Genomic DNA, 27072 nt, shown 5'->3' with positions numbered 1-27072 from the left:
TTTGAAAGATGAAAATAAGAAAAAGGAAAATAAAAATAAAAAACATTTTAGCATTTAATAGAGAAAATGTGAACACTATGAAGTAAGCCTAAATACTAGCTGGTCAAAAGTTTAAGACCATACCAAAAAGAAGTCATAAACAGGGGAGGAAATGCTCAACAAGAGGTCTCAGTAGTGAGTTCCACAGCTGTCATTGCAAATAACTTCAAACATTCCCTTTGGCATGGTCGATATGTAAGTGTTTGCAGAAGGCTGGCTGGAATGTTATTCCAAGTGGTGAAGATGGCTTCACGAAGATCGTGCACTGTTTGGAATTGACGTCCATTTCTATAAGCTTCCCTTGCCATCCATCCCCAAACATTTTCAATGGGGTTCAGTTCGAGCAAACATGCTGGATGGTCAAAAAGAATCACATTTGCCATGAAGAAGTCCTTTGTCCTGCAGGCATTGTGGATTGCAACATTGTCCTGCTGAAAGATCCAGTCATTTCCACATAAGCAAGGGCTTTCAGTCAATAAGGATGCTCTCTCCAATATGCCAATGTAGCCAGCTGCTGTTTGATACCCCTGTATAACCTGAAGCTCCATTATTCCATGGAATGAAAAAGCACCCCAGATCCACTGTGTCATGTAGAAAATGTTTCCGCTGGGATATCCTTGTCGTGCCAGTAACGTTGGAAGCCACCAGGACCATCCAGGTTAAATTTTTTGTCATCAGAGAACAAAACCTTCTTCCACTTTTCTACATCCCATGTTTGGTGCTTCTTAGCAAAGTTTAACTGCGCTGTTTCATGGTGTGGAAGGAGGCGTGGCCTTGGAAAGTGTTTACGGTTTTAAAAGCCTTTTATCATAGATGCTGTCTTATTGTTCTTGAGCTGCATTCTGCATCCATAAGGGCCTTAATCTGGTTCAACGATTGGCTGGTGTCTTGCCGGACAACCCGTTGAATCCTCCTGCTCAATGCCAGCGAAATGTTCATGGGCCAATCACTTGAAATTCTTGTTTTGTATCCCTCAGGGTCTTTTAAGAAATTTGCAACAGCAGTTTTACTATGCCCAATCTCATCAGCAATAACACGTTGAGACAGACCTTGTTTTTGCAGCTTGGCAATTCTGCCATGTTCAAACTCTCTCAACATTTTAGCCTTTGCCATGTTTTTACCCAATGTAACACAGAAGATGTCAGTGGGAGATGATGAGAACACTAATGCTTGAACACAAATGACTAAATTTTGTTACGTGTTTACCGATTAATGCTTCGTTTCAGTGTGGTCTTAAACTTTTGACCAGCTAGTATTTAAGCTAATTTCATAGTGTTCACATTTTCCCTATTAAATGCTAAAAAAGTTTATTTTTATTTTCCCTTTTCTTATTTTCATCTTTTGAAGCTCTACTCAAATAAGTGGTTGAGTCTAACAATGCAAAATGCATATTTTTTCTTCATGTTCATTAGCCTTAAGATTTTGACCAGCAGTGTATATATAGTTTAGAATATGCCCTTTCTATTGGTTATAAACAACTTCAAGAGCAATCTGAAAAAGAATTACTGAGATCTGTTAAAGACAAGAAGAGATGGGAGGGGCATGTCACATGGTTTGAATAAATAGTTATATTTCAATAAAATGTTTAACTTATATTCTAGTTTGATAATATTTACAGTTTCTGATGCTTGATCAATCTGAAGTCTTTATAATGGCAGAGAAAAAAAACCTCCAAATGTGAAGTCACAGTCCAACCATGTCATGACTCATTGATGTGCAGATTAGAATTTAAATACTTCCTTTCAAAATTAAAAATTAAAACTTAGATAATATAAAAATTTGAATTAAGCTACACTTTGATACCAAGCTTATCTCAGTGATAATAATAGTTCAATTAAATTTTCAATGTAACTCTGTAGAAAAACATTGACATGCACATTTTTGGCATCATGCATAGGGTAAAACTTATTTTGATGAAATGCATTTAATTATGTTCATTTAAATAGAAATACTGAAAAAATGTAATACCAAGGTTTCTAGTAAGTTATTCATGAATACATGTAATGTATTGTCCAGTGACAACAAAGTCATTGAGAGACAACCAATCATTAATAGGTTTCTAATTAACATTTTGCTTTGTTACTTATAACCCTAATTTGAATATGAACAAGTGCAGATAGCCCTTATGTAGTTTTGAGCAAAATTAAAAAAAAAAAAATATGAAGGAGGTTATGTATGAGAAATGTGGCAGTTCAAAAGCTAGATCATGTCAATTAAGTACATGCCTGTATGAAGGTACAGACAGACACACAACAATGCTCAATAAATAGTATAAAAATACAGTGCTTTGTAAGGTTCAGTGTAAATATGGGAATTGACAAAATAACTATAGAAACAATTATATATTTAAAAATGGCTAGTATGAGTAGAGAAAGCACTAGTAGAGGAGTGAATGACATTTTGACCTTCTATGGTCATCGGCAGGTTCACAAAGAAACTATAGAAACATTTTAATATTTATGCATAGTTGGTATAGCTAGTAAGCTGATCCTCTAATTCATGTCTATTTGTAAGAAATTAATGTTTGAAAAGTTTTTCCCAGGTTTAAAACAAATTTTAAACACACTACTATTTGTCTTAAGATTACAGCCTCACAGAAAACTTCTCTCTTTGGATAATCTCAAAACTTAAGGTTAAAAAATTCTTGTTTTCTAAAATGCTTTCACTTATTTAATTAAAAAGTTTATAATAGCAGCAAAACAAGTTTTATACAAACAGTGCCTTTCAAAAGTATTTACCCCTACCAATGTTACATTTTGATGAAATACAAATAATGTAAATAACTTTATTTAATTTGTTTTCATTCAAATCTTCAATGATCACATCTATCCTTATATGTGAAGGAGGTTGAATGTCAACAAAATCTGCAAAGAAAACAAATCAAAATTTGTGATTGCAGAAGTACTCAGATTCTTAAGTCAGTGCTCAGTGGAAGAACCTTTGTCAGTAATTATTGCTCTGAGCCTTTTTGGATAGGTCACTATCAGCTTTATACTGTGGGATAGTGTAATCTTTGCCCATTCTTCCTAGCAAAATTGCTCCAATTTTGAGAAATTCATTGAGGATTGCTGGTGGACTGAAATTTTTAAGTTTTACTGTACATTTTACACTAGATTCAAGTCAGGACTTTGACTAGGCTACACCAAGATAATTTTTTTATTATTTTGAAACTTTGGGTCATTATCCTGCTGCAATGTGAATTTTGAACACAGTTTTAGATTCTTGGCTAACTCAAGCAGGTTTTCTTTGAAAATTTACTTCTACTTTGCACCATCCATTTTTCCCTCAATCATAATAAGTTTCCTAGTCCTTGCTAATGAGAAGCATTCTCATAACATGATGCTGCCACTACCTTGCTTCATAGTTGGGATGGTACTGTCTGGATGATGTACTGTGTTGGGCCTCTGCAAGACATAACACTTTGAATTTGGACCAAACTTTTTTTGTCTTGTCTGACCATAAAACCTTCTGCCACATGCCTGAAGTATAATTTACATGCTTTGTCACAAACTCCTTTCAAAATTTACAATGATTCTTTTTCAGTTATGGTTTTTCTCCTGCCACTTGTTCATACAAGCTAGCTTTGAGTAAAGACTTGTATACTGTCAATGTATGAACACTAACTCCCATCTCATAAATGGAACTTTGCAAATCTTTCAAAGTCACTGTGAAGCCAACAGTGACTTTGAAAGATTTGCAAAGTTCCCAGCTGTTTTGTTTGGAAGGTCAGCCTGATTTCGATAGTGGCTTGGTAGAATCAAGCACATTAGACTTCTTAATGACAAACTTCACTGTACTCAAAGGGGTAATAAGCAACTTTGAAATTTTCTTGTAATCTTCTTCTGATCTACCACTTCATCCACAACTTATTTGGAAAGCTCCTTGGTCTTCACAATTAGTTTTCCATTTCACTATGAAGGTTTAGCTTGAACAGAAGCATTTACTTTGAAGTCAAGTTAAACCACCTTGATCACACACAGACAGAGACAATTACACTGATTTTGTTACCTTTGGGGCTATACATTTCAGAGTTGCCATTCCTAAGGGGTTGAATACTTATGCAATTGAGATTATTCAAATTTTCTTTGAAAATTTAACTTACTTACATAATATCACCATTTCTTTAGCTTGATCAGTTTGGAATACATTGCACAGATTTAAGATATAATGTCCAATTTGAAAGTTGCTGCCTGAGCTTGCAGTCATGAAACTAAATGTAAAAGACTTTGACTTGGGGGTGAATATTTTTGTGAGGCATTGTAAAATTATTTTCAAGTTAGTAAGCTTCTACACTTTGGCCAAATAATAATCTTTATTAGATCTTTTTTCAGTTAGTTTTACTTTCCTAAATATTGACTTTTGAATAAAGAATTTTTAAAACATTGTCCAAATTTATATTTCTATGATTAAATATGAATTTTGTGCACCTAATGGAAAGTAAATAAATGAATTATAATTTTCTAACTACACCCTGCTCTTTCCATAAACAAAAGATACTATTGTCACAAAAAAAAAAAAAATTTATTTACCAAATATTCAATGCTCTAATCAAGGATAAACTGTATTTATAAACACAAGTTTATTTGTGTTTATTGAAAGCATCTGGTCATTGCCATGGAAACCAATATGAACATAAGAGAGTAGTTAGACTCTGTAGTACAACCACTAAATACAATAATATTAACCTAATACCACATGTGCTTCATGTGCAGGCTTTGCATACACAGCTAATCTTGAAATCCATTTTCAAGATTTCTTTTACAATTAATCATGATATCCAAATACAAGTTGTGTGTACAACTAACCTTTACATCTAGAACCACAATAAAATAAGGAACATTTGTTCTACAATAAATAAAATAACAGGCCTAGGCATATGTCCACAGCATTAATTAACATACCACAATACTTACCTACTTTGGAAAAAATGGTCCAATCTGGTAAAAGCTGTATTGAAAAGAGGTTTGCTGACCAGTACACCAAACCACCAAATATTATCAGCTCTGCACAAAATGTCAGTAACATCCTGGTAAACTGAAGTGATCTTCCACTGTAGCTGGTAGCTTTATCTGTTAACAATAAAAAAAGAAATTTTCCTAGCTGTGTACCTGATGCTTTTCAATAAAAACTGCTTCTCCATCACTTATTGTGATAGATTTTATCACAAATATCAGTGTACTTTTGACATTTGATAATCTGAATTTCTTTCACCATTATTAATGGATCAGATGAGTTTTTTTTCCCAATTTGCTCAGTACTAGGTTTTCCTTGACCAACAAAATTTAACCTTTTTTCAACAATATGTACTTTTAATACAATGGGATAGCCTAGCATAAAACACCCAACATTTTCACTCAATTGTTTTGGCATTCTAAGCCTGCAAGACAGTTTTGTACACATGAGCTAAATGGCTTGGCCAAACCTCTTTTAGTCCAGATATGGATGCCCTTAACTTTAATCCACTCACTAAAAAGAATACACCAATCTCATCCTTAGCATAGTGGTACATGAGACTTTTACTATAATAACAGGATTCAATGTTACTATCATGATGCATCTACATCTGAAGGTGTGCAGCATGAGCCTTGAACCTCTTGCTCTACTAAACAGTTGCCAACATCTAGTCTTTTATAAAAAATACTAAAGCATGTTGGATGAAATAGTTCCGACTACAGAATATTCAGGTAAAACAGATTTAACCTGAAAGCAATGCAATAAGTCAGCTTAATAACAAAAAATCCAACAAGGTATTTATTACAAAATAATACTGAACCTCTGAGCAAACAAGAATTAAATATAGAGAATAAATATAATGTACAACATTTATTATAACAGACTTACCATGAACACTGTAAGAACAAGCACACATACACACAAAGAATGGTTACTTTTACTGGATTTGGTAACTTTTTTCCAAACTTATCAGGCTAAGATCATCTATCAGACTGTTTAAATTCAATGTTCTTTATACTGGATATATTCAAGAGTGACTAGTCATTTTCACTGAAGTATAGAGGAGGGCACGACTTTAAGACACCACCTAAACTATCACTGTATGGCACTGTTGTCTTCTTTGCACAGATTGCAACATACAATTATATTCCCATGAGAAGGACAGATGTGATCAGAAAAGAATGGAAGGAGCAAAGGCTCATATTATGTTGTGACAACATTAAATGAAAACTGCAGGTACACCAAATGATCCATACATTTTTAATACAACTAAATTAAATTAGATAGTAGAAATGCATGGTATACCACATGTCACACTTTTCTCTCTCCCCTACTTCAGGCTTGTCCTCCAACTAACAATTAATTTTAATTTTAAAATTTAAACTTGTGCCTTGGTCAATGAACGTGTTAAGTTTCTCTTGCACCTATAAACACTTAGAACACAACCCTTAAACAACGACTATAATACAAATGTTATATAAAATAATATTTAACAAAAACTGTTAGATTTCAAAACAATCATTAAGAAAGAAAACATCACAATGTAATTAATATAACAACACTTTAATAATAAGCATAGTGCATCAAATACCCTTTAACAAACTGAGTATCAACATAAACAAGAAAGCCTTTAATAATTATAATCAAATCCTTTAACACTGATTACAAAATAAATGCTTAGCTGATGAAGAGAAAACAACATGCTCACATAAGACTCTTAATTTAAACTTAAAATACAGAATAAAATTATAAAACATATTGGACCTGTATAAAAATGTATAAAATAAATTTTTCCAAAACTACATTAGAGATATAGCACAAGATAACCTAAAATACATACTATCACAACAAATTTCACAAAACATAGCACAAAGCATAACCAGCTCTACCCACCAAGGGTATGTTGAAACCTGGTGTTTAGAATTATAAACCTTCAGACTTAGCACTGTGCTACTAGAGGGGTCATATATAATTAAATAATTAGTAACCTTTAAATATTGACAGTTACCATGTAATCACACTTGAAATAGACATTCTTTTAAACCAGACAGAAAAACCATTAAATTGGATTGTCCAGAAATAAATGTCGTTTTTGAACTGAAAAGTTTGGAAAAGTATAAACCAGTGTTGTAAAACATATTTTAATGAAAGTAAGCACCATTTGCTTCAATGCACTTTTGCAAATGTACAACAATGCTGTTTATGCCCCTGCTGTAGAAAACAGAGTTTCTATGATCAACTAACTCTCTGAAAGCTTCTGCTGTTGCCTGATTTTGAAAGCATTTATTGCTCAAAAAGTTGACAAAGTGCTTGAGAAAAATGAAAATCTGTAGAGCAAAGTTCTGGAGAATAAGGTGGATGAGGCAGAACCTTGATTCTCAATTAGTTCAATTTTGGTGTCACCCTTGACAGGTCTCATAACACTGATTTTCAGTTGGCTCATGAGGAACCCCCTTATCCAACTTTGTTTTTCCAACTGCACTCAGATGGTTGGCAATGCTTGATCTGCTTGTACCCAGCTTTTCTGCAAGCTCACATACTGTTGTACAAGGGTCTGTCTCAACTGCTTCCTTCAATGTGTTTTCATCTAAGGATGGCTTCCTTCCATGACTTCGTGGTCTTCAAGACTTATCTCAGTGTCAAAACCTTTGGAACCAACACTAAACTGTACATTCATTAACAGATCCATGGCAGAATATCAAGTTGATGTTCTTTGTAGTTTTGATAGCTTTTCATCTAAGTTTGTGTCATAGAGGAAAATCAAATAAAAGTCCTTCTTGTCCAAGCTGCCTTGTGGATTGCAAAACTTACTCTGAGTAAAGTTGAAATGGCTGACAATTAAGACACCTTGTAAGTAATAACACCAACAATAAGTTACTCAATATTCAGCTTCTAAATGTCATCATGAGAATTCCGACATTTATTTCTCGACAACCTAATACCTAACACAAGGCCCGGCATGGCCAAGCGTGTTAAGGCGTGCAACTCGTAATCTGAGGGTCGCAGGTTCACATCCCTGTCGCACCAAACATGCTCGCCCTTTCGGCCATGGGAGCTTTATAATGTGACGGTCAATCCCATTATTCATTGGTAAAAGAGTAGCCCAAGAGTTGGTGGTGGGTGATGATAACTAGCTGCCTTCCCTCTAGCCTTACACTGCTAAATTAGGGATGGCTAGCACAGATAGCCATCGAGTAGCTTTGTGTGAATTTCAAAAACAAACAAACCTTACACAAACAAAGAGAAAAAAGATGTATATGAAATAGTTAATTTTTTTAAATATGAAAAGTACATACTAGCAAAAAAACAAACTATACAAAAAATATACACTTATTTCACTGGAAGCAATGTGACTAGAAATTCCCCCATCCTCAGTTTAGCCATGAAAACAGATTTCCAAGGTGGTGGTGGATTACTGACTGGCTACCATACTATCCCTGATTATCTCACTGGTCCATGCAAAGGCTCGACTGGTTTGAATCAGTTCCATCTGCAGCTGGCAAACCTCTTATTCTAACATAGAAGGTAGCATTAACTGCTATCACCATCAGTTTTCTTCCCAGTTATACACAGCACAGGCCTTGGTCCATTTGGCAGCCATTCTTGGATAAATCCTCTCTGGAGGTTAATATGTCATCATCAGGATTATGGTGGTGGTATTAGCAAATCAACTCTTGGCAACCATTAAGGTAAATGTTGATACCTCTTAATCAATAAGCTGTCAAAATGATATTAATGGTTCCCACACTTTGCTTTGACAGTGATCCCTTAGATCAGTGGTTCTTAACCTGGGTTCAATCTAACCCTAAGGGTTTGGCAGAGGTCAAGAGACACACTGTGTGTGTGTCCATTCCATTTACCCCACTCGTATGATTTGTGATGTCATGCTCCACTTGGCCATCATTGGCTGCAGCTGATCACGTTACATCACTTGGCCTTAATATCTGTGCTGCAGGGAACTTTGTGCACTTAGCAGTTGACTTGTGACTGTAGTAATCGTGCATCATTTGTGATTTGTTTTCTAATCTTTCAATCCCTTCGTACTAACTATGTCGAGCAAAAACAGAAAGTGGTCGGATGAATACATACAAAATGGATTCACAAGTATAATGGAACATAATGGGAATTAGCATCCTCAATGCATGATTTGCAATGCCAAGTTGATTAATTCTAGTCTAACACTGGCAAAACTAAGAGAACACTCCCTAAAGCTGAATGGAGATGGGAAATACAAGAACAAAACACTTGCTGAATTCAAGGTAAAAAGAGCCAGGTTTGATGAAAAAGCTACTTTGCCTGTTCTTGGCTTTGGTACCCATTGACAAACCAATCCTCACAGCATCGTACGAAGTTGCGTACTTGATTGCAAAGCAGGGCAAACCACACACCATTGGGGAAGCACTCGTAAAACCAGCTGCGTTATAGATGGCAAATATCATGCTGGGAACAACTGCTGAAAATAAGTTATCCCAAATTCCTCTTTCAAATGACACCATCAGCAGCAGAATAGATGACATGAGCGATGGCATCTTGGCTCAAGTAGTTGCAGATCTGATTTCAAGCCCAACAAAATTCAGCCTTCAACTCGAGGAGACCACTGACATTTCCAATCTAAGCCAGCTTGTTGTATTTGTGTGCTATGTGAAGAACGACGAGATAAAAAATATTTTTTATTATGTAAGCCTCTTACAACAACAACTAAGACAGCGATCTTTTGTGGGATATGGTTTCTGCAGTTTGTTCAGACAGAGCTCCAGTCATGCTGGGAAGAAACTCTGGTTTTGGTGCACTGGTGAAAGCTGATGCACCATACATCATTGTAATGCACTGTGTTCTGCACAGGCATGTGTTGGCAACAAAAACCTTGCCTTCAAAACTGGCAGAAGTATTGAAAATTGTAGTGGAATGTGTGAACTTTGTGCAAAATAGTGCCCTGAAGCACTGCATCTTCAAAGAGCTGTGTAATGAAAAGAGCTCTGAATCTGAGGTACTTCTGTACCATTCTAACATTAGATGGTTATCCAGGGGAAAGGTGCTGAAGTGTATTTTTGCCATGCGTGTGAAATTAGCCCTGTTTTTGTGAGAGCACCAACATTGTCATGCAGATTGCTTCAAAAAATCTGAATTCATTCTCATTTTGGCGTACATGGCCGATATGTTCACTGCTTTCAATCATCTCAATCACCAGATGCAGGGAGGTGGAGTCAACATTATCGAAGTGGAAGAAAACCTGAAGGCTTTTCAAAAAAAGCTACCATTATGGAAACGACGAACAGAGAACGATAACTTCACAAACTTTCCCCTGCTGGATGACTGTGTAACTAAGATCGAAAATGTGTCTGAAATCGGAGACATTTCTGTACCCGGGGAACTGAAGCAAGCAATTGCTATGCACTTAGATGACCTTGCAAAGTCTCTTGACAGATACTTCCCTACCAGAAAGTCATATCCAGCATGGGTGAGACAGCCGTTCACATTTAGTATTGCAACAGCAGATGTCAGCGATAAATACCTTGATGAAATCATTGAACTTCAGCAGAGCCAGGTTCAACAGCAACTTTTCAGAACAACAATGCTCTCAACGTTTTGGTGTCACCCAAATCATAGCGTACCCTCTTATTGCAAAGAAAACCCTTGAGATACTCATACCGTTTGTTACAACGTATCTTTGCGAGGAATCCTTTTTGAGGATGGTAGACATAAAAACAAAGAAAAGGAACAGGCTTTGTTGTGAAAATGATATGAGAGTGGCACTTGCCAAGGTGAAGTCATGCAATTCTGAACTTGTCTTTGAAAGGCAACAGCAAAAGTCACGTTGATTTGCAGTAAATATTCATTGAATTACGTTTTTGTTTTTGTGTGAAATTCATGTTTTGTTGGTTTTGTTCTTTGAACACAGTGATATTGTGTGCAATTGATGCATGGTTCATTTTGTGCACTAATAAAATATCTACTTATGTTTTAAATTTGAAAAAAATCGTATTTTATTTTTCCAATTACAAAGGGTTCAGTGAATGCAAGTACAAAACATCCGTGGTTCAGTACCTCTAACAAGGTTAAGAACCACTGCCTTAGATGTTCTTGGCCAGTTGTAGAAGTAAATGTTCCTTCATTAATCCAGAAGGTTCCAACAATTATTAGTGATGAAGTAGTTCTAGGTGATGAGGTATTATTACAGCAAGTTGGCTGTTGTGGTCCTATCATAGTTTGTCATTTGAGACTTAGAAGAGGTTTTGTCTTTAAACTTCTGGCATTCAGTTACCTCTTGGGAAGTAGCAGTCCCACAAGGGCACACATATGGGGTCTTCACTTGGATATTAATTAATGCAACCTTCTTCAGGAAAGACTCCCAGTGTTATAATGTCAGCCTGGACTCCTCTCATTGATGATAATGTTGCAACTGGGAGCTATAAATAAGTCACTTGGAGGATTGGCTTAACTGGTGTTGAGGTAGTGCTCTGGGATGTTACTTATTTGGCTACTTTGGTCATTTCATGAATCTTGGACTTGGGTCCATACGGTGTCCACATCTTATTGCAGCTGTCAAGCCTGGGAAGACTTCATAACCAGCCTGACAACCATGATGACAAAATGCTGAAAGACTGATACATTGATCAGTATATCATCTTCATCCAGCAGCTTTCTAGGGGTGAATGTTAGACTGATTTGAGGAATTTTCAGGTGTGTGAAGGAATTCTAGCTCCTTAAATAGAAAATTCATACAGTACAATGATGGTCATAAATATTTCCTTCTACAGAATTTTGAATAATGAGGGTTTTGGTTAAAAAAATCCTCACAGGATAGTTGAAAAACAAGATAACTACAATAGTCAAGAATTTGATTCTATATAGTAAAAGTATTGACTAAAGATGCAAGCTCAGATGAATACCAATTGGTCAAATCAGTTACTTGTGTAGGTGAAAGAGGGTAGTAACTGTTTGAATACAACCATTATTATTCTATAAAAACTACCACTGAAATAATTAATTTGTTGATTTCCTTGGTCAAGCAGTATTTATACGAGCTTCACATATTCCTGTGTCCTATTTTCCTGTAGAAATACATCTCCAGTGCTTATGAACTTATCAGTTTCCTGGGTTCTGTGGGTTTCCAGTTGGATCAAAACCTATAACTGTGCTGCTACCTATTGTCAATCCCATGACAATACAACTTATCCTTCGAACCAGGACCATTCTCTCCACTATCATCTGGTTGTTACATAAACAGTGCCTAGTTTCAGTAGGAAGGAATGGGATGGAGACTATAAAAATGGTTCCTTCACATGAGCCATCTCAGTCTAGACAATGCCTCTAACTTAAAATCCACTGATGTTTATATGCTCTCTTCTCAGAACTCTTCCAGTTCCAAGTTTGGTACTAGTTTTGGTGTGGCAAAATTCCACCATGTGGGTATTACTCCCACCTCTGTACCACACTCACATTTCATATTTTCATGCATTATTATTACTGCACTTTTTACTAAAATTGTGTGTAAAACACAAGGCATTCACAAATTCCTGTTCCGGTTTTAAAAGTTTATTACAATAACATCAAAAGACCTATAATTATGCAGTTTTTAGCATCTTGTTGAATAACTAATGAAGTTTGTTTTTTGATTTACACATTATAATTGGAGTGTCCAGTTGCTAATAGTTAAAATTTGAATGAAGAAGGTGACTACATACGAGAAAGCTGAAAGTGTCATCTGATTTGCACAGTTGAGTTGAGATCAGTGACAACTGTTATATCAAATAATGGCCATAAATATGAGAAGGATTCTCCCCCTTCAAAACCAGCATTAGGATGCAGTTTCACAAGCTTCAGGAGATAGAAATTGCAAGTGATCTGCCTTGAAGTGGACATCCAGCTGTTTCTGAAGAAATCATCACTAGTGTTAGGAAACATTCCAATGTAGCTCAAAAAGTCTGTCATGCTTCAGCTGAACGCAAGCTACCAAGATCACTAATACACAGTCCTGCACATAAAGTGCAAATAGTCCAAGCTTCACAATAAAATGATGAGCCTTGGTGACATTTTGCATGTTCCATGCTGAACTCAACCAATGAATAAAGTACCTAAAAAGGGTATTCTTCTGTGATGAAACCAACTTTCAAATGCCTGGACCATTGAATTGCTGCAACTTTTGAATATGTGGATCTGAAAACCCATGTTTCAAGAACAATTTTGAAATAGCCCAAAACTTAATGTTTGATGTCAACTTATGCACGATAGGGTAATAATAAGGATGTCATTGGACATGATGGGCCAGTTCTTTGGCCATCAAAGTTTCCCTACATTACACCCTTAGACTTCTGATCATTGGGGGGGGTATGTCAAGGATAATTAATGGTATCAGAAGAGAAGCAAAGAACATGGACTGAAATGGATGTGCTACAGGTCACAAACAGTGCACATATTGAGGTGCACTGTAAAGCATATATAATTATTTTTCAACTAATATAATACAAAAATTGCATTATCTTTTTTGGTTTTGTTCTAATACACTTAAAGCTGGAACACAACTTTGTGAACACCCTGTATTTTAATCTGCATGACTGAAGATATTCCATTATCTCAAAATAAAACTGAATATATAACTTTAACATCTATTATGACATTTTACCCTTTTTAGATGGGTCATGGGTCAAAGGCCACATCATCACATTTGTTGACTCGCATTCAAAATTTATTCAGCTACTATTTCCTACATTTATGTCCTTACATTTAGTATCAAACCATAGATTATAATCCAGAGTTTTATATTATACCTAATTTAACTTGTTAACTTAAAGGTAAATATTAGAAAAACACCTGAACATCAATGTTTTGTGTCACGTGTAATGTTGAATGCAGCATTGGTTTGAATCAGATGTTTGCAATGCCAGAAGACAAAGTCTATAGTTCAGTAAGAATTAGAAACTCAAATTACCAATACTGACAAGCTAGAATATAAAATAAAAACATTCCATTATTTCTAGTTAGCAAGATATCACTCATGTACTGAATCAAGAACAGTGACCCTGCCAGTGATAATATATAATCATTGAAATGTGACTATTTTACAAAATACCAGTCCACTAAACACAGCCAAGATAGGTCACTTTGTAAAGACTAAAGGTTAGTTTTATATTATTGGATAAGATAAGGAGTCTATGTGCACTGTATCATTGTAACTTCTGTATTCTTAGTCATGTAAGGCTGCAAGATCAATATATTAATTATATATAAATGTATGAGATTTAAGATATTTAGTCTAAACGTATATGTTTTGTGTTATAGTTTGTAGTCATTCTAGAACAAAAAAAGACAATTTATATTTATCTCCTTTTTTTTTTTTATAGTGGTTACGAGAGTGGTCAAATTGACAAAACCTGTATGAAGATTTAATGAAAATAACAGATAAGACATAAAACTTTTTCTCAGAAATGTTTGGTAACTATTTGAGAGTAAGGATTTTGCATGTGAAAGTTGAAAATTTCTGATGCCTAAAAGTATGGTTACTCTTCAAATGAAAATTACTTTGCAAGCTGAACCAAGAAAAGAAAAAAAAAAAAAAACATTGCTTAACAAGCCTTAAAACTTAATAAACAAATCTACTATTTTACATATAAAAGCAATGTAATGTTCACTGACAATCTGTCAAATTTTGTAAATATGCACTCACTAATTTAAAGGTTATAGCATGAAAGCTATGAATTCCTTTAAAATCATTGATTTCTTGACCAGATAATTGTTCCTGCTAGCAACTGAGTTTAATAACAACCATATCGATTGCTAGACCATCTCTGGTGTTGCAACCAATTGTTGGATATGTCTGTTCCTCTTAAATCTAGTATTTAGAGAAAGGTGAGATAAGTACTATCACCTTCCTTCTCATCCTCTGGGTTGGAGTGAGATAAGACAGTGCTCTTTTTCTTCCTCTGGTTCAGTCTCCTATTCTGACTCCTTTTCCAATCATTTGGTACTTGTGTGGATGCAGATGGTTGATATGTTGAGTTTTTCTGCACCTTCTCGACTATTACACCTTATTTACATCAATGGACACTTGTTAGAGCCTAAGATGATTGGCTTCTATGTTGCTGGCATATATCAAGGCCACACTCAGTTTCTTCACTGTTTTGTCATAGACCCTCTTGTTCCATGAGTCTTTCTAGTTGTTGAAGTGCAAACTAAAGTAGATTTTGCCCACTCCAAATATTTCTGCAGACACCTATATTATGACGATGACCACACAGCATTGTACAGGGAGCAAGACTTCTTATCCAAGCATAATAATGTTTGATGAACAACCTGCTGATCTCTGCTCAGTTATGCAAAATTCATCGTTACATACAGAACATTTTCATTCTATTCAGTTTAGTTGGTATTAATAAACTTGGCAATCATAGACAACAGTTTCTATTATGCACCCTATTAAGCCATGAGACACGTCGATAAAACGAAGTGCACATCTCCACATCAGAAAATTTAAATAACTTGGAGAACAGATGGTTGTTAAAGTGAACTCTGATTCAAAATGGACTATTCAGTGCTTTGATAATGCATCAGCCACTGACTGTAATGACATACTGCCTAACAGATAAGACTCTGCTTACTTTGTGAAATAATTAATGACCGTAAACATGCATACATGACCTTGTGTTTTGTTCTCAGAGAGAAAATCAACGATGTCCATGGTTACTCTGTGTAGGACAAATGGAGAACAAACAATTCTTTGCTGTACAGTTTATACAAACAATCTTTGACTAAAATTAAGGACCAAGTGAGTAAAGGTTAGCACATGCAACTACACCTTCTACTCAATCCTTCAGTTGTGATAACAGTGCTATGATTCCACTACTGTTGGCACAAGTATCTCTCAAGAACTCACAATCTTACTAAAAATACATCAATACCAGGACCTCTACTAATCCACATATCAGACACTGGAATTATTATTTACATTTTTCACTTCATCTGAAGTGTTTCTCAACTTTCTGAGAGCCTGTTATGAAAAAGCAATTTTGGGGAAGTTACCCATGAACCAATGATAGTACAATATGAAACCTGCAAAGCTGCAGAATTCTCATTTGATCATATACTAAAGTTGATCTCACACCACTGCTATTTAGACAGCATCCTTTTCTACCCGCAACATGGCCAAAAAAAAATTCCACTTTCACCACATGAATTCACACTTTTATGGTTCTCCTAAAAAGCAAATGTTAGAGGTAATAAAAAATATTTTGTCTGTGCTTTCCTATTAAAATGACATTATCTTTCAAATAAATATACCTTATAATAAACAATCTTCTTCAAAGCAAAACCTTAGGACTCTTTTAGAGAAAAAATTAATTGTTGCTTGATTTAAAAAACAAACCTGTATTACAGTTTTGCAGTAAATATGTTATATGCAGCTGTAACATAACCTGTGTAAAAGGTACATGTGTACAAAATCAATTTCTCAACATGTAACATGAAATTTGAAATAACCTGTGCTGCAACATGAGATGTCACCAAAATTATTGAAACTGAATTCAAAAAATTAGAATTTTTGGATTATCCTGAGAGGAAAGCAAATATAACTTTTCCCACCTAGTGGCAGTATGCAAGGGAATTTATAAAACTTATGAGATAGCATACATGAAGAGGACAGAAAAAAGAAACCTGGTTGGTAAAATCACGGGAGTCACATGTATAAACGTGGAAAACTTCAGTTGCCCAGTGTACAGAAATTTGAACATAAGTGACCATGTGACGTGTATCTACCATCCATACCCAAATGAATATTGCACACAAAAAAAAGTGGAAGGTACCATCTCATATGAATAGATGGATAGTAAAAGTTTAATTTAATGAAAAAAAGTATTAATATTCATTTCAACAGTGAATTTTACTAAAAGAGTTCACACTAAATTATTCCCATTTATTTCAGTGCCTGAATGTTAAGCAAACAGACCCCTTGAAGGCATTAAAAAACTGTTTATATATCCTTGGTTTAACTGTTTAATATCTGAAGTATTCTCACTGGTTGAATGTGACTGAATTAAAGCATGCGATAACCCAAAATTAACAAGCTTGTTGTTCTAGCAAATATTAATTGTTTGTAACATACCAACGTGCAAATACTTTTTAATTTAACACTCCTACGAAAAGACGTTTCTAGTCCTGATTTCTCCAAGCCCGTTCCCCTGGCTGTGGTTTCGCTAGATAGTAGATAGGGACAGTGGGAATCTCGTTAATCCATTCATTAATGGATTTAAACGGCAATTTCATTTAAATACAAAATTATTAGCCCAATATTAATAACCTTTCAAGTTGCTCTGGGGCCTATTAGGCCCCACTTTTCGTAGAAGTGTTAATATTGCAAAATATAAATACTGATTTAACAACAGTAAAACCAAGAACAAATAGAGCATGCAAACATATGAATACATTAAGAAGTCATTGTCATCATGTTTGTGATTTGTGAATTTGTTTGTTCTTTAAATATAATCTAACTTTGCTTTCACTACAAAAATAAGATTTGTAATCAAATTCATTATATTAAGTTAAAATGCAGATTTTCAAATTAAGGCAACAGAACAGTACAAGTTAAACATTTTAATCTAAAGTACTGATCATAAATAACTACTGCATATGCACAATGCAAAACTTATGATTAAATCTAAAATAATATAATCTTATAGCAATTTATATTTTTGGTGAATAAAACATACAAAATTATATTTAAAAAGTTATCTTTTATAGGCTACAATCTAAATTTCAAATGTTTTGCCTATAAAACATTATTGTAAGTTTTAACTAATCAAATGTTTCTTAAAGATATTATTTATGAATAGTGAATAAATATAAGTCAAAATAGTTAAAATTTGAGAATATATGATTCATTTTATTCCATATTCAGAGTATTTCAAGTCTAACAAATTTTGCTAAAATTGTGAGAAATAATTTTTATATCTATTTACTCTATTATCATACCACTGATAATTTATGGTGCACACTAAAATTTTATAAAATTTTTGGTTACTGATTATAAGAACACGTCATATCAATAATTTTACCTTTGGTCAAATTTTTAAGCAGTTATTAAAAACTGAAATAATCGTTATACTGTGGTTGCATTGGATTTCACATTATATAATATTTATTATTTATCATGAAGTTAAATAATACATTTGCACTGTGATAGCTTTAAACTTTGAGTTAAATATTTACAATTTTTAAATAAATTTAATAATTTTATACTTTATAATTCCATAAACAAATAAGTAAACATGTTACAAAGATCACACTATGCTTAATTTAACACTGAGTTAACTAGCACTGATTGTTAAGTATACATTAATATGTTCAGAGTATACATCTGTAGTACTGACCAACAAGGAAACTAAAATTCAAATTAATGATATTAATAATAAATATATACAGTCAACTTAAAAAATAAAATAAATATTATGCTACTTTAAACTAAACACACCATACTAGGAGTTAGTTTTCCAAAAATTAGATTTAAAATTTTCACAAACACTTATTACATTATTTTTACAACAGCATAGGAGGAAAAACTAATTTTACAGCATCCATGTTCAAGATCACTTCTTAGAGATGATTAAATAGTTAAATATAATTTTGTTTATAATAATCATTGTTTACATCATGTTTGAGCTCCAAACTCTAAAGATACTAAGTTTCACTGTTTTTAAGATTTATCAAGGAGGAACTTACTAATGGAAGGTTTTCCCACAAGATTCAGCAGAAATTCATCATCCACAAGAGATAAGCACAAAACAATAGTCAACAGATTAAAGAAGTTGTAGTTTCCAGACAAAATGATGCACAACTGAAGTAACACCTAGAATATAATGGGCAAACAGCATATAACAATATAACAGGTTACTGTAATTACAGTGCAGTATCCATTCTTCACAAAAAGCTGTAAAGTCACACAGGTGTTAACTTACTTTTTAATTTCTAAATTCTAAATAAATAAAATGTTATCAAAAAGTTCTCATTAAAAGTTCAGTTTATAAAAATAACTGAATATGTGCCTTAAGTTTCCAATAATTTTAGATTTTCTTATAAAGAACTTATATGATAAGGTGCAAGTCTATTATGGATTCTCTCAAACAAAAAAATCAAAGATACATTTACCTACATACACATTTCCAAATGTAGTTTAAAAACCTCTTTAAAAGATGTTTTCAATATTCACAATACAACAAGCATTAAACCCAAAGACCAAACTGGTCACAAATGTAAAATAACAACTTCATAAAATTGTCAAAAATATGATTTCATATATTATGCATTTTAAAAGAAGATAAATTTATCACTGTAGTCTGAAGTTTATTTCTATGATTACATCACAAATACAATTCAAAAGAACAATAATAATTACTACCTATGAAAGATAAGATTAAGGTTTTGTTTTCTAAATGAGTGATATAGACTTTAACACTTAAAATCATCATTGATTCTATAACTATAGTGGGGCTCTAAGAAAACGAGTAGGCAAGAATTAGAGTATTTTGAAGGCTTGATACAATGTGTTGGTAAAATTGTTTTACAAGTTTTTTTAATTTATTTTTCAAAGACAAACAAATTTATCATTCTTAAGCAACAAGAACAAAATACTAGTGAACAGATTAAAAAAATTATAGTTTCCAGACATGATGAAAAATTGAAGTAAAACCTTGTACAAGTGAGGATTTATTAAAGATAATGTTAAATAGCTAAAAGTAGAGTATATAAAAAAAAGTAAATTAATTTTTGCAATTCATCTTTGACTGATATTTTTTGATTGGTGTGGTCTCTTTAATTCAAGATAATGGTTGAGAAACAATATATGCTGGGAGATGCTTAAATTACTGTCTGATAACCTTCTTTGTACATTCTTTTAGATGGTTACCTAAATGGTGTTTAGTACTCCTCAAATACATCAACTGACATTTGGCACAATTATACAGATACACCACATGATGTTTGTAAAATCGACACTCAATCTTTAATACTGAAGAGGCTCTTTAGTAGTTTGATCAACTTTAGATCCTAAAAATAAATTTTTCAAATTTTCCCTCAGCCTTTCTGTAATCTTGAAACTATCTTTCAATGTATGGCAAAACAATAACAGGTGATGTTTGGACTATTTTTTTTTGTATCCTAGATATATTCATTTGGTTTAAAAACTATTAACTGCTTTGTTTATTAACCTTGTAAATTAAGCATTTACTTTTAGAATTTCTTATTCCTTGCAATTTAGGATGGAAAAATTCAAAAGAATCCAATAATTTATATGCCCAATTCACTTATAACTTCTATCAGATTAGCTTTCAACTGTAAATTCCAAAATGCATGACATGAACACAGTTTAGTTGGCATACACAAAATATTCTACACGAATAAACTTAAAGTTATGCAACTGTGGCTTTATAAAAAATTGATTTTCCACAATTATTTTTTTTGTTTGCAGTTTATGTTACTACTAAACATCACCAAGTTTTGTTTTATAGTTCAATTTTAAAGACTATTCCTTCATAATGTACTTGATATGTTAAATTACTGGAAGTTGGTCTTGATGCTCTTTAGGTTTTATATGTGCTAGGCATCTATTTGGTCCAAAGTTGGCATTGCTGGTTGAACTATAAATGCTATGCCAAACCTTTACTAATCATGCTCAAGAATCATGTCTTTACCACTTTTGTTTGTATTTATATAAGGCACATATGATTGCTTTTAGGAATTTTATGGCATTTTGTTTATTATTATCACCACATCTACGTGTTAAAATTCTACAAAACACTCTTACAAATGATATCTTGAAAACAATGAGCATAGTCAGCTACACTAATTACAATACCTGAGAGTAAAAGCTGAAAGTTTTGGCCGAACGAAGAGGTATAAAAAAGAGAAAAGGCACACCAATTTCAATCACAAGTGTCACAGCCACTGCAAGTTTCAATAACCATGCAGGAAGGTAATGGCAAAACCAAGCAAGAGCTGTTGGGATGCACTGACTTTCAAAGTGAATGCTTAGAGCTGAAAAAGTTAAAGATTTATAGTTTGATAAAATAATAAGTAGATTATTTAACATTAACAAATACAACATTAAAAATAATGAGCAGATTAAATATATAGACAGTAAATCAAGAAATAAGGACACTGGTATTAAATAGCATACATCTTGTGTGACAAATATGCAGTATCTTATAATTCAGTTACAATCTACAAATTTTTAAAAGTAGTTTTGAATATTACTGAAACTTTCAGTTGACCAACAGCAATCCCACCTGTGAGTCCCCACCATGTTGGACATAAACTGGTAAGCTTTACTACACCAGAGGCAAACATCAATCGAAACAAAAGCCACCGTATCAACCAAAAAGTTACTGTGTCATGGGGCCGATGTGGTAAGCCAGAAAATGCTGTGTTTGACTTTGACCACTGCAATAGTCCCAGTGGTGCAGTGATGACAGTCAAAAATCCTGCTTCTAAAAGTAGAATATCCCTATATTTAAAAAAACCAAAAAAAACTTATGTTAATATAACATTTCTGGAAACAATAATTTAAAACAACGTATGAAATGCAATCTGTTTTTTTCACAAGTTGCCCTGAATTTAAAAAAAGTGTTCTACAGCTTATTACAGATTGTATAACTAGAAAGTATTCTAGTTACATTTATGATATAATTAAATTCAACTCCATTTCCTCAATTATGCCACTAAATGTATTGTGATGTTATCACAATTGCTCTTTCTCTGGTTGTTAGGAAAGTATATACAGTTACGACAGAAAGTGTTCGTATCCCTGCATCCCAAGCGGTTTTTTGCTCATAACTTAAAAAGTATCATGAGTAGGCTAATAGAAGTATATTAAATTTTTATGTAAATTAAATGACAAATAAACTGTTTATAAACAAATAACCAAAAATAGGAGGGGCAGAAAGTGTTTGTGCATCTACTTTAATGGTCAGTTGTGTAGCCTTTCAGGTGAATTACTTCGCGCAGTCTCTCCTCATAGCTTTCCATGATCGTTTTACAGTACTCAAATGGTATTTTCTTCCATTCTTCTTTACAGAAGGCCTCCAATTCTTGCAAGTTTTACGGATGACGCTGACGAACTCTGGTCTTCAACTCATGCCAAACTCTTTCAATTGGGTTGAGATCGGGTGACTGAGATGGCAACTCCAGAGTGCTTATATGGTTCCTCTGCAACCAGGATTGCACATATTTCGATGTGTGCTTAGGCTCAATGTCGTGCTGGAAGATCCAAGGACACCCAAGTTGTGAGCATCATTCTTGATATCAGTGCCTAATATATCAACGTACTCTTCTTTTTTCAATGATTCCGTTGATGCAGTGAGGGCTACCTACACCAGAAGAGCTGAAGGAACCCCATAGCATGATTGAGCCACCTCCGTGTTTAACTCTAGGGACGGTGTTCTTTGGAAGATTTCGTTCCCCCTTCTTACGGAAAATATTGCAAACATCATTGTAGCCAAAAAGCTTGATTTTAGTCTTGTCTGACCAAAGAATACTCTTCCAATAAGTAAATGGTTTATCTACATGCTTTCTTGCATACCTCATTCGTGCTTCTAAATGAACAGGCTTTAAATATGGAGTTATACAAAAACGGCATGTTTTGAATCCAGAAGAGCGTAACATGTTCGTAACTGTAAAGATGCTTACATCAAACCCAGTTTCCCTTACCAGTTTTTGTATGTCATTACGTGTTAAATGAGGGTTCCTACTAACTTCCCTGAGAACCTTCCTCTTGGTTCTCTCTCTGGAATTTTGGTGGGGCGTCCTTTACAAACACTTTACAAAGTGTTTACAAACACTTTATGCTCCTCCTATTTTTGGTTGTTTATACAGTTTATTTGTCCTTTAATTTATATAAAAATTTATATAGATGTGTGTTATATAATTATAATATATTATACTTCTATTAGCATACTCGTGATACTTTTTAAGTTATGAGGAAAAAACCACTCGGGACGCAGGGGTACAAACACTTTATCTCATAACTGTAATAGTACATATATTATATACTATATAATAGTGCATACATGTACAGGTGCAAAACCTAAGTATTGCATATTGCTATACTGCATGTCCTATTCTAATTATTAATGTGGATAAAATCAAAAAGTTCAGTTTTTTAAAATATTTGTTCATATTTCTTGCATTTTATAAATGTTTACAATGTTAAGCATAAATGTACAGAATATATGTGGCATTATAATCATATAGATCCAAAAACATGCACATATCTCAAACTTAATTTCCAGCTGCAGGAAAAAGACAAATTTTAATAGTTAAATACAAAGGTTTTTTTTTTTTTAAAATCAATGCACTCCCTAAATGATTCAAATATTTCAAACTTACATCTGTCCATTAACATTTATTTTGAGATACTGAAGTGCAGGAACAACACCTACTTAGTACAAAAAGGATATTTCAATAGTTATTTAATAATTGTATTATAATTCATATACAGTAATTTAAGTTTCAACCATTTCCTTCAAGAAACCTATCTATTATTTGAAATTATTTTCTTCAAAATGATAAACAGCTGTTAGTTACATACTACAAATACAATTGCACCTGTTATGTAGTATCACCACATCCCAACATCTACCTTTTTACACCTACACCTAAGCATCTGCAACAAAACGGCATGTTAAATTCATATACAGCCACAGATACAAGTAAACTGAAACCCAAAACAATCAAAATAAATAACTCACAATCAACACAGTACCCTGGTAACAACTATTGAATTCACATTCAATACTTTACAAACACTCAAAACAATAATAAGATAGTAAATAAATAATACTAACTGACCAGCTTACATTTAATACTTCATAATTACTCAGTAGAGTATTTTGGTAATGAATAAAAACAAACACAAATTAAAATATTTCATATTTATTATTTATATTTAATATTTCATAATTACAACTGAATAATATGGTATCATATACCAACTCAGAAGCTTTATATTTAATATTTTACAAAACTCACAGTATTATGATAACAAATAAAAAAACAAATACTATGAAGATTCATATCATATGTAGATATCTTAAAATTACCCAACATGTTATATATATTACTATAAGAACTAAAAGATAATCTTACAAGCATTTAATATTTTATAATTCTGCAAACAATGTTTAGCAAAAAATGTATAGTAATGTAAAAGTAAGTTAAAATATCTACAAGCTAATAATAGCCTTTCCATAATAGGCCTGGATAAAACAATCCATTGCTTTAAGACAATAGTAACTAAAATAATGTATGAAGATAGAAAAATATTTCAAAAAGACTGGAAAATGTAAACAAAGATTAAAAGATTTTGTATAGAGTCATAAGACGATAATCAATATTGATCAAAACTGTTAAAAACTGAAGTTATAAATAGAATTTTAATTTATATTTTTTCAAAGGATGACTAAAGGAAACAAAATTAACCAATAATGAGAAAAGTTTCATACATTTCACAAGATATGCAAATGAAGCTCTATATAGTTTGGCTGTGATACATATACACAAGTAGGTTATGTTAAAAGAAGTGGACAAAATAGAAAAGTTCATTCACTATCAGTGGGTAAGGAAAAAACACCTAAGTCATACAGTAAAAAAGTGAGCAAACAAATAACAGAGTTTTAATAATTTTCTATCTTGTTTCTATCAAATATTAATTAAATCTGTACTTCACTGTTATAATTTTAGTTTCAAGATGTTATTATTTTTTGTTAAATGTCTGAGGAGAGATTAATACCACCAACTCAGAATTGTAATATGTTATATATAGTACTTGAGTGTGTTAATAATATTAGTTTTTCTACAAAATCATTCATAAACTCACTGAACATAATACAACTTACAAATACAGAAAAAACTTACCACTGGAACCATAAAAAGGTCTGTCCACCCTAGGACAATACAACAAATATATAATGAATATCATTTAGTGAAAATGTAATACACAGTATTTGCTAATCAACAAAAAAGTTTATACAATATAATGCCAATTATTTGGGTCAACTTTACAAAATGTGTACATGCATGTATATATATTTTATTTATAAAAGAAATACACAAAAATATTAAACAGGTTCTAACATGCTTGGATCATTTCGTAGCAAAGGGCATATTTTGAAACATTAGTTTTATTTAGTACAGACATACTTAAGTAACAAATATGTTTTTATTTTTTTTAAATGAAAGTTGTTTTTTGTTAGGGTGAAAATCTCTACCAAACATAAGTTGTTTTTTTTCTCACTGAATGATAAAGTGGACATTGTGAACAAGTTTTAAACAAAAAGGTGAATGTGGTCAAAAGCTAGCAGAGAAATATCATAAAGTACAAGACAAAATATAACTTTGTTATGTTATGTTTAAGATATGATTTTTTAATAACATCTAGTTATCCAGATTTTTGACCACCTGGACTACCCATGATCCAAATTAGTCTGGATAACCAGTGATCTACTGCACTTGAAAAACAATGTACATCCTGAAACTAGTGTCCAAATGTGTATGTGCATGCAATTATGTATACATGTTATAGTTATTTATTTTTAAATATCTTATACATGGCAAAAACTGGTTTATTTAGTTCATAATGTTTCATCAGGTTTATCTGCCATAATCTGGCAAAATACAAGAACTGAGGCTAATTAACTTGAACAAGAAAAGGAATAATGTAAGAATCCATAAGAATATAAGCAGCATGTATTTAATCATGTGTTTGTAGATTAGTAAGAATAATCAATTCTAAAGCAATTCCTTGTTTCTTCAATTAATTTCTATTAGCCTCGATTCTCATATCTCATCTGATGATGGCGACAGTAAACCTTCTAAAAAGTTGTGATCAAGATAAACTGTGTACCACCAAAAAACTTCTGTGTGACTTTACATCAGTCTAATCTGTTAATGACCTTTTTTTTATTTAATATTTCAGTAATAGTTTCTGTTCTGCAGTGCATTTTTATCAAAAAAACTGTTACCTGATATAGTGAGAAATACAGTATCCACAGTAATCCAAAGTTAGCACAGTCTCTAAGTCGAACCCATATCATTCCTCCAAAAGAAACTAGCATGCCAACTATGCTTAAAAACTCCATGAAAGTTGGCACATCAAGTCCAAATGATGGAGCTAACCAAAGTAATGATGGTAGCTCCTTTGCTTTCTTTTCCACTTGAGCTGTCCCAGATTCTGTAAAAGGAGTGCACTTCATAGTAATAAATCTCAAACAGTGCACTGTGATCTTAACCAAACATTTTGATTATGTCATATACACATACAAACTGTAATAGGAGTTTCTTGGGCATTTGAATGCAAAGTTACACAAAATGTTTCATTTCTAGATGTTGTGAGAATTCATTTGATCAACCATTCTTACAACATGGCTTCAAATACCATATCCAGTCATAAAGCACAACAAAATATTTTATCTTATTAGTTTTTGCACATTTCCTATACACGTTAACCAACTTTACACTACTTTGTCATTTCAAAACTGTCCACTAGCATATATCACTGGATGATATACATAATTTCCTCAAACAAGAAATATATTGGATGTTAGTTTTGTTTCCTTGAAATCTCACATATTTTATTGGCTATTTTAAATCACTAACACAAGTTTGAAAATTTATGCAATCTGTAGCAAACAGTATTAGAGAATTTTGAACTGAAAATTAACTATAATCAAATTCTTTAGTTTTCAAAGAATGAGGATCTCATAGTGTCAATGTTTCATATTTTTAGTTACAGAATCTTAATAATTTTGTCCTCTCTGTAAATAGAAATTATTAATAAATGGATATATCAAAGCATTTCTTCACCTCTGTTTAGTTGAACAAATTATAGCTTTTACTTTGCTGTCATACCAGAAACAAGTACTCTTACCAGATTAATATAATTAATGTTAATAAATTTCCAAACCATACATGTTCTGCTAGTAGGTAACTGATATTTTTTCTTGTTTCAAAGTAGTATGATATTTTTTAAAATAATATTTGAAAGATATTCAGTTTGGGGTCCATGGCTTGTTATATTAGTTTAAGAAGACACACACATACACA

The 27072-nt window shown here is 32.8% G+C and overlaps 1 protein-coding gene across 1 annotated transcript in view; it reads right to left on the bottom strand.

Annotated features, from left to right (window-relative positions):
• Nucleotides 1–27072, bottom strand: part of LOC143226424 (lipase maturation factor 2-like) — a 65094-nt gene that overhangs the window by 25061 nt on the left and 12961 nt on the right. The window contains exons 3-8 of the mRNA XM_076457362.1: nt 25992–26200; nt 24886–24914; nt 21261–21478; nt 20831–21009; nt 18700–18826; nt 4953–5108 (exon numbers count right to left, since the gene is read on the bottom strand). Of these exons, the coding sequence (XP_076313477.1) occupies nt 4953–5108; nt 18700–18826; nt 20831–21009; nt 21261–21478; nt 24886–24914; nt 25992–26200 (918 nt within the window). The remainder of the gene's footprint in view (nt 1–4952; nt 5109–18699; nt 18827–20830; nt 21010–21260; nt 21479–24885; nt 24915–25991; nt 26201–27072) is intronic.

Source organism: Tachypleus tridentatus, chromosome 9, assembly GCF_004210375.1.
Source record: "Tachypleus tridentatus isolate NWPU-2018 chromosome 9, ASM421037v1, whole genome shotgun sequence".
Classification (NCBI taxonomy): Eukaryota; Metazoa; Arthropoda; class Merostomata; order Xiphosura; family Limulidae; genus Tachypleus; species Tachypleus tridentatus.
This window is presented reverse-complemented; position numbering and strand designations above follow the sequence as displayed.